This window comes from Aegilops tauschii, chromosome 7 (genome assembly GCF_002575655.3).
Source record: "Aegilops tauschii subsp. strangulata cultivar AL8/78 chromosome 7, Aet v6.0, whole genome shotgun sequence".
In the NCBI taxonomy this organism is placed as follows: Eukaryota; Viridiplantae; Streptophyta; class Magnoliopsida; order Poales; family Poaceae; genus Aegilops; species Aegilops tauschii.
Window position 1 is genome coordinate 44,575,497 of NC_053041.3, and position 9,821 is coordinate 44,585,317.

The following is a 9,821-nucleotide window of genomic DNA, read 5'->3' on the forward strand; positions in this document are numbered from 1 at the left end:
ACTAGAGCATGATAGCGCGCGTTGTTGCGCCTGTCCCTTCTTTCGATAGAATAAATATGATTTTTGGTAAATATGAAGTGACAAAAAAGTTGAATACAAAAATATCTAAGTTACTATATGTAGAATGAATGTATGTATACACACTTAATAAATATAGTCATGCTAATAATATGAACACATATAAAGTGGAGAACATACAAGTGATAACAACATCACAAAAAGAAAAACAATTTACACAAAGACAACTACTTTGGTCATTCTCTGTGGAGAGCATATCATCTCTAGAAGCATAAATGGAAGAAAGCACATCAAGTCTACATGGTAAGGCGAGATGTTGCAGGTATATTCCAACTGCTTTAGTATCTCTAGTGGCATCAACTATCGTCCTACATAATACAGTGAAGTAGTTGTTTGTATACACATCAAGAGAAATTACTACACTGACGATCATGTTGCGAGTCCTAAGATGGTGTTTATACAAAAAGAGTCCAGCATAAGTAATGCAATTCCTAAGAAAATGTGAAGACTTTGATCATAAGTAAAACTAAAGTTGCAGTATAGATCTGCACAATCAACTACAGTTGCAGAGATGGAAGAAACATCATCTACCGAACATATATTTATTTGGGAGAAATGATGTACATGATATGGTCATATTGATAATCATATTATTGTTTTTCATGTAATAAGGAGGCACTTCCTTGCGTGTGAAGATGTAGCTGGTGGGTTCCAGCTGTCAGGGGGAGAAAACATTTCTTTCCGCTTAATAAGGAGGAACTTTCCTTGCGTGCGACCATGGACCTCGTGGGTCCCAGCTGTCAGCCTCTCCATGTACAGTCCTCTTCCGATGACTCTCGTTTGTTGATCACGCCATGCTGAGCACAGCAATTTTGGTTTCGCCGTTGGATAATATTCATCATCATCTATCCAGTAAGCTTGAGTTTCCTCAATTCGGAGCTCATTTGTAGAAGTTATGGCAGTTCTGGTTTTTTTCTAGTCATCTGTTGTTGTGCTTGTGAGCTGCAGGCCACAAGCGATAGTACCGCTCTCGTTAGCGGTAGTACCGCTTATAAGTGATAGTACCGCTAGGACCCCGATTCTAAGTCACACCGATCTAGCCTGTAACACCTCATATCACATTGCGGCCTCACGCACGGTACTCCCACGGGTGTCGCCTTACCATGGCCCGGGACCGTTTGCGCCTTTTGGCTCACGTATATGACAATGTCGCTAGCATCCATATGACAGAGAACCCGGGCCGACATGGCTAGTCGTGAACCCAAAGCGCCACTAACGTATGGGGACAGACATACATGAATCAACATCGAATGTGTCGGTCAGCAGCGTGTGAATCCGGGCTGTAGCACTGGGCTAACAGGACTCCGGGAACCCGGGCTGTAGCAGGCTAGGCAGGACTCCGGATGTCACCGCGTGACATTTCCCCGAAGGGACAGACACAGGAACGATATGAAACACATGCCGGCCAGTCAAGTGTCCAGAGCAGTAGTGCTGGGCTAGCAGGACTCCGGTGAACCGGGCTGTAGCGCACTACTATGGCTCAAGGAGGCACTAGACTACATTTCCCCATAAGAGAGGCTGCCAAGGACAAACAACCAGATTGTCGGATCCCACACATACCAAGCATTTCAATCATACACACAATATGCTCGATATGTGTAAATACAACATGGCATCACAACAAAACTCTACAACTCAAGTACTTTATTTAAAGGGGCTCCGGAGAGCCTTACATAACATGTTCATACAGATAGGGGTCACATGACCCGACACTCAAGTCATACAAACATACAAGCACATGCGGAAGCAAACTTGTCTGGGTACAGACACTAGAAAGAAAGAAGGCTTGACGAAGCCTGTCTATCTACGTAGGCCCTTCACAAGCCTAGATCACCACCTGGGTGGCAAGTCACTCGTCGTCGTCGAGTTCTACATAGAACCCATCGGAAGGGGCGGTGTTGTCGTCTGAAAACAGTAATTGAAGCAACATGAGTACAAAGGTACTCAGCAAGTCTTACAACAGATCCTACTATACATGTTCATTCTCAAGAAGGTAGTGGAGTTAATGCAGCAAGCCAGCTTTGACTCTTGGCTAAGCTATCCTACAAGACACCACTTGTAAAATAGTTTTCGCACACGAGTCCACTAATCACCAACACAATACTACACCGTGGATCCTCCCTCGTCAACCTACGAGAGGGCCATCCGCGGTACTCACACTTATCTTGAGGCTTTTAGTAGTATCCTTTTACTTGTCTATGAACTGCATAAGCGACCAAGTAGTCCTTTACCGCGGACGCGGCTATTCGAATAGTTTTATACCCTGCAGGGGTGTACTTCGTCACACACGCTCTCACCACTTACCGTCGCTACACGACATGTACTCGGCAACCTTCAAGCGGAAGCCCAACGTGGGTGTCGGCCACAGCCTACCTAAACACTCGAGTCTCTAGTCCAGGTTTATCGCCTATTCAGGTTCCATCCGCAGGGAGTCCGGCCGAGGTTTCCACATACGGCCCCGAACGATGTGTGCAGGGTTCCCGAGACACCAAACGGGCGACTCGGTACACCGGGCCACGAGCCTACCGCATCACAGCCCACCCCTTGGTCAGCGCTGTCCACGGCCTCCAGCTTACTACAAACACCAGAAACTACGTGCAACTCCTGGACAGAGGACAAGGGTGATTAAGAAGCCGAGGGGGTCCATTGGTTTCGGGCCCAATGCGTGGTAGTAGCTGAATCTTAAATCACGCATACAGATCTCAGTTCTTAGGGACGGCCTCAATGAAACAACCCACCATGTACTCCTACATGGCCTCTCATCGATACCTTTACCAAATCGTATTCAACACCTCACTCTCATTACCGACACATGCTTTCACTCTAGTCCATCACCCTGATGAGCCAGACCTGACACGACTCTAAGCGTAGCAAGCATAGCATTGTAGGCACACAACATGGCTCAATCAACTCCTACACATGCTAGTGGGTTTCAACTAGTTACTGTGGCAATGACAGGTCATGCAAAGGAAAGTGGGTTCAACTACCGCAACACACAGCAGTTTGATTCGCGTTGTCTTAATGCAGTAAATGAGAGCAGAAGCGAGAAGATGGGTTTGTATCGAAATGATCAATGGGTTGCTTGCATGACGGAGTGGTGGTGGGATACTGCCCTTCAGTTGGATACTCGTGAATATCCTCGGAGGCAAGACCTACCACGAGGAACACAACGAAGCATAATCAACACCAAGCAAGTGCAACAATATGATGCATGCATGAGACATGGCAAAATGGGTGTATTGGGCTAATGCAACTAAGACCAGATGGGTTTGGACTATTTTGAATCAAAGATTCAAATTCCAAGTTCATATGTGGTCCTTATTAGTGCTTTATCTTGTTCTGCATTAAACAGTAGGTTAAGTTGCTTAAACATGCATGACACCAATACAGATGGATAGAATGGATTTTTTTGATCATTTTTCATATATAAATCTTTTCATTCTGAGCTATAGATTATTTTCTATGATTTTTTGAAGTTTGTGATATTTTCTGGAATTTCCTGTATAGAAATAATTCCAGTAATTAAATTGTTTATTACGTCAGCAGTGTGTCACGATGACGTCAGCGGTCAACGGGGTCGTCCAGGTCAAACCTGACGTGTGGGTCCCCTGTGTCAGTGTCATTGTTAGTTAGTTAAACTAATTAGAATTAATTTAACTCTAACTCAGGTTAATTAGCAGGCGAGCCCCACTGTCACTGACTCTGGGGGGTCAAACCCGTGGTCAAACCACGCTGACTCGCCGGCGACGTCCAGACGCGGTGGAGGCTGCGGGATTCCTCCTCCGGCGACCAAAGGGGCGGCGGAGGGCACCTACGCGTAGCTGGGAGCAACCCGCGTCGATTGGTGGTGGAGGTGGAGCTCGGGGTCGTCGGAATCGACGCCGGCGACGAGCTGTACGGCTGCCGGGGTACGGGTGTAGTCGAACCCGTCGCTAGAGAGCACGGCGAGGGGCGTGCGATGGTGCTACGGGCTCCTGGCGATGCAGTGAAGCTAGCGGCCATGGTGGTGCGACCGTTGGATGGCCAGAGCCTCGTCGGCGACGAGCTCGGCGGCGACGCGTGCGGGTGAGCTACGTGCAGTTGCTACGGAGCTCGAGAGGGAGAATGGAGAGGATGGAGAGGTGGCCAGGCTCACGGTGGTTGCGACGGAGCGAACGGCGAGGTCGGGGGCGAACTGCTGCGGTGGTGACGGCGGAGGGGATCTCCGGCGGTGGGCGGTGAAGGCGAGGTCGGAGCAGTGGCTTCGGGGCAAGCGAGCGCTCGGGGCCCAACTTGCTCGAAGGAGAAGGCGACGGCGGAGCTGCTGGACACGGTGGGGCGGCGCGAGGACGACGGTGGCTACGGCTACTCCGGCGAGGTGGCAGCGGCTGCGTCGGCCATGGTGGAGGAAGGCGAGGGAGAGGCGATGGGGGAGAAAGGAGGTGTCCAGGGGCTCGGGGGCGCGACGTGGGGTCGTCCTGCTCGTCCACGGGCGAGGCGGCAAGCAGGTGGCGCCGTGGCGAGCTCGCGCACGCCGGCGTCACCTCTGTGCCTGCTCTGGCGGGAGCAAGCAGCTGACTGGCCATGGGCCAGCACAATGCTGGGCCGCCAGGTGGCCTGCCAGGTAAGTTCCCTCTCTGCTTTCTGTTTTTCTTTTTATTTGTTTCTGTTCTGTGTTTTGAAATAGTAGAAATACTATTCCATTTAGGAAAATCCAGAAAATATTCAGAGGCACCTTTGAAATATTCTCAACAGCCTAAAAATACCTTCAAGATTATTTGGGCATTTTAAAATATTTATAGGATTTAAATTGCCCAAATGCAAATACTTATGGCTTGGTGAAAAATCCAGAATATCCTCCAAAAATATGAAACCATTTTTGGCAGAGGTTTTAGCCAGGACCAAAGATGGTGAACATTTTTGGAGGGCATTTCAGGTTCATTGAAAAGGATTTTAATAAACCCTAGTTGTGTTAGGGGGGTGCTGGGGGTTTCTGGCATCCCCATTTCAAGTTTCTAGGAAAAGTAGACATGATGCAACACTCTAATGCATGAACTAGCTAGGATGTGACAACCGGGTTGTCCAGTACCGCGGCTACTACCGCTGCTTCTGGGAACTCGGCTTTCGTGTTGGGTTTGCGCGGAAATGCAACGGTAGTGTGAAGCGATAGTACCGCCTTTAAGCAGTAGTACTACACGCTACTACCGCTGCACTACCACTCCCTCTAGGTCTCGATGCACTCTCAGCGGAGGTGAAGCGGCTGTGGAGGGCAGCACTACTACCTATAAGCAGTAGTACCACTTAGATGGGCAGTAGTACCGCCATAGCAGTTCTACTGCTTCTCTCCTGTTCCTGCTCTGCTTCTGAGTAACCCCGAGCTGCAATCCCAGCGGTAGTACCGCTCCGGCTGCACTACCCCTCGTGGCTTCGTGCCATTGCACTACTTTTGGGTTACTACCGCCCGAGCGGTAGTGCCGCTTTGTGCGGGCTGGGAGCAAGGTAACAGTTGGATTTTTTTCCTCCTATAAAAGGGGTTCTTCTTCCCCTTTGAACCTTATCCTTTAAGCTCGTGTTCTTCCCCATTATTGACCTTCTTCGAGCTTGCTAACTCTCAATCCCTCCAATGATTCTTGCTAGTTCTTGAGGGAAAAGAGAGAGGAGATCCAGATCTATGTTTCCACCAATCACTTTCTCCTCTATGTGAGGGGAACCCCTTGGATCTAGATCTTGGAGTTCTTTGTGTTCTCTTCTTTGTTCTTCCTCTCATTTTCCTCCCTATCATTAGTTGCTTTGGTGGGATTTGGGAGAGAAGGACTTGGGCACTCTGTGTGCCCTTGCCATTGCATTTGGTGCATCGGTTTGAGTTCTCCACGATGATACGTGGAAGTGAAGTTGAGAAGCTTGTTACTCTTGGGTGTTTGGGCACACTAGAGCTTGTTCCTCTTGGGTGCCTTGATACCCTAGATGGTTGGTGTTGTCGAAACTCAATCATTGTGGTGTAAAGCTTCGGGCAAGCGTCGGGGTCTCCAATTAGGTTGTGGAGATCGCCCAGAGCAATTTTACGGGTACCGGTGACCGCCCCATAGGGTTGCCAAAGTGTACGAGTTCGGTGACCGTCACAAGGGTTGCCATTTGTACGGGTTCGGCGACCGCCCTCAAGGGTCCCTTAGTGAAATCACGACATCTTGCACTGTGTGATAGCGTGAGGAGATTACGGTGGCCCTAGTGGCTTCTTGGGGAGCATTGTGCCTCCACACCACTCCAAACGGAGATTAGCATCCACGAGGGTGTGAACTTCGGGATACATCGTGTCTCCGCGTGCCTCGGTTATCTCTTACCCGAGCCCTTTACTTATGCACTTTACTTTGTGATAGCCATAGTGTTTCATGTTATCTATCTTGCTATCACCTAGTTGTTTATCTTGCTTAGCATAAGTTGTTGGTGCACATAGGTGAGCCTAGATATTTTAGGTTTTGTGCTTGACAAATTAAACGCTAGTTTTATTCTGCATTTGTTCAAGCCTAAACCGTAATTATGTTAATGCACTAATTCACCCCGCCCCCACTAGGCGACATCCACGATCTTTCAATACAAGTACTCCCCCGCCCGAATTACGTCCTGAAAATGGATAGAAATGGATGTATCTAGAACTAAAAATATGTCTAGATACATCCATTTCTGCGACAAATAATTTGGGACGGAGGGAGTATATACTAAACATATCCTTAGCCCGTATGAATTTTCATTGATGACAACAGGAACGGAAAGAAATTCTAAAGAGATTTTAGTCTAAACATATCCAAAGCCGGTTGATAAGTTTCCAGAAAAACAATCGATCAAGAGTGCGTTTCCTGCCTATTTTGTATCCTCTATAATGTATCAGGACATGCTTTCACACCAATGGTTCAATATTTAGACGGAATACTAGTACACACCAGGATAAGGCGTCAATAAATCTTTACCTTTTTCATTCCTCATTCTAAATAGATTGATACATGAAACATACCAGTATATATATGCCCATATATGCATCCAAAGATTCATCGAGCAAACAAGCAAACACTCCAGCCTACCATTGCACCCATCCCACAACCTTGTCAACTCTTCTCTTTGAAATGGATAATGTGGTAGTGTTGATTGTCGGCACTGGGCCAGCAGGCCTTGCAACAGCAGCATGACTTAGCCAATTCTCAATTCCCTATCTCATTGTCGAGCGTGAAAGTTGCAGCGCGTCGCTTTGGTCCAACCGCGCCTACGATCGCCTCAAGCTGCATCTTCCAAAGGAGTTCTGTGAGTTGCCACACATGTCATACCCACTAGATGCTCCAACATACATACCAAAAACCTTGTTTGTGAAGTACTTGGATGACTATGTAGAGCGTTTCAATATTCAACCCAAGTATCTCACTAGTGTGGAGTCATCCACATTTGACGATGACAAAAAATGTTGGTCCATCATGGCACATGACATGGCAAAGAGCACAATAGTCAGGTTCACAGCAAAGTTTCTTGTTGTGGCAAGTGGTGAGAATAGTGCAGAGAATATTCCAATGATCCCCGGACTGCAAAGTTTTCCGGGTGATGTCGTCCACTCCTCAAGCTACAAGTCAGGCAAGAGCTACTCTGGCATGAATGTATTGGTCATTGGATCTGGCAACCCTGGAATGGAATTTGCTTATGACCTTGCGGCCTATGGTGCCAATACTTCAGTCATTATACGAAGCCCGGTATGTACACGCACTATATATTATTTTTTGACCTGGAAACACTAGGGAATCCCCCACCCCCACCCTATGGGCACTATATATTTTCTGTGGGTACATGGCAATTTCTTATTATAACCACCACTAGATGGATGCATTTTTCAGAGTTATTACTAGAAATTATGTCATGGTATAAAGCGATAGATTGTTTTATAACATGCACAAACAACTAAGCAATTAGACGAACTACACCGAAAAATTAACTCTTGAAAGAAGATGATTCTATGAAATTTTATTCGATGATGCAGGCTTCAAAAGAGATGTGACATGTTTTGTGGTTGCAGATTCATGTAATGACAAAGGAACTAATCCGGTTGGGGATGACACTTGCTCGCCGCCTTCCACTGAATCTAGTGGATAAGCTCCTTGTGATGGCGGTGAATTTAATATTTGGAAACCTATCGAGGTATGGCATCAGAAGGCCAAAAATGGATCCAATGATCCTCAAGTCAAAAACCGGCCGATCCGCTGTTATTGATGTTGGCACTGTTGGGTTAATCAAAAAAGGTATCATCAAAGTAAGTATATCCTTAACATGACATAAATTTCATAACATATGTTGTCTTTATATGGCAAGTTATCAATATTCTATTTATCTCCTACAGGTACAGGGGAGCATTAGTAAGATCATGGGCGATATAGTTGAATTTCAATGCAGTAAAAAGATATCATTTGACGTGATTGTGTTTGCAACTGGATACAAAAGCACAGCAAATATATGACTCAAGGTAACAACATCGATGTTTGAATATGTCTGAGTTTGTTTTCTTGGTGCAACAATTGTTAAATGTGCTAACAAGCTCTATGTTATTTTTTTATCCCAGAATGGCGAGAGCATGTTAAATGGCAATGGACTGCCCATCAAAGAATATCCGAATCATTGGAAAGGCGAAAATGGGCTCTACTGTGCTGGGTTAGGAAGGAGAGGATTGGCTGGTATTGCAGTAGATGCCAAGAATATCGCCAATGGCATCAAATCAGTGATAGGCGCTATGTCCAGCTAAATTATCAAATAGTGAATGCGTCTTCGACAACGCGATGCCTTCCATCACTAGGCTCCTCAACAAGAGCAAGGATGAGATCCAATGATGGGGTAAGGCAGGGGCACAAGGACCGCGGGTTGTTCTTCACCAATCCTCGGATGTCCACTGAGTTGTATGATGTACTATAAAATTAACCTCCTAGGAGGACTATAACTTCCCCCCATCCTTTCAATGCAATGAAACGCATAGGTCATTTGTGTTTTCTCGATTTGTTTTTTTATCTTTTACAAGTAGTTTACCAGTGCTAGACGGTTGATTTTTTGAAAAATCTATCCACGGCCACCTGTCTATCTATCTTCATCTATATTTGATAGAACCAGATTTTTGTTTATTTCAAGGTTCATATGTGCCAGGGAGTAAGCATTAATTTTATAATATAATCAAGGGATTTATACTCACATGGTGAAAAGAGCTTTGTAATTTTTATTGAACGGTTACCTACAGTATTTTATTTACTTGAATTTACACATGCAAAAGTCGTCCCCTTGAACATGATGTTCAACAACAAGGGACTAACTGTCTGCGAAAAAAAAAACAAGGGACTAAGTGCAATTAATACAAGGACAATGCTACATCTACGTAAACTAATCTATGTACTTTACGTAATGTGCAACATAGACACTCTGGATTGGATATAGGAGGATTGTGGGGCCACCTCCCTCAAAATCAGGGGGGAGAGAATCATTGTTAGAAAGTCTACGTTATACACCCCTCGTATAAAGGGTAGTATAGACTTTTGCCTAATCACCGTATATGTTGTACAAGGCTAATTTAGAAACGGACACAGAACTGCCCCCTCCCCCCCTGCGGCCTTGGCTTGGCCCACCCCTCACGGTCTTTGCGTACAGGGCTAGTTTAGAAACGGGCGCACAACTCCCCGGCCCCCTCCCACCAACGGGCCAAACCCTATTCGGCGCCTTTAGCGCCCGAATATGGCATTTCTGCAAACGGGCGCATA

At 46.3% G+C, this 9,821-nt stretch overlaps 1 protein-coding gene across 1 annotated transcript; it reads left to right on the top strand.

Moving 5' to 3' along the window:
• The first annotated feature begins 7,514 nt into the window (after positions 1-7,514).
• On the top strand, positions 7,515-8,824 carry LOC141026748 (probable indole-3-pyruvate monooxygenase YUCCA11). Its single transcript, XM_073503595.1, has 4 exons — positions 7,515-7,784; positions 8,105-8,338; positions 8,426-8,497; positions 8,645-8,824. The coding sequence occupies exons 1-4, from the start codon at positions 7,515-7,517 to the stop codon at positions 8,822-8,824; spliced, it is 756 nt and encodes a 251-aa protein (XP_073359696.1).
• The last annotated feature ends 997 nt before the right edge of the window (positions 8,825-9,821 follow it).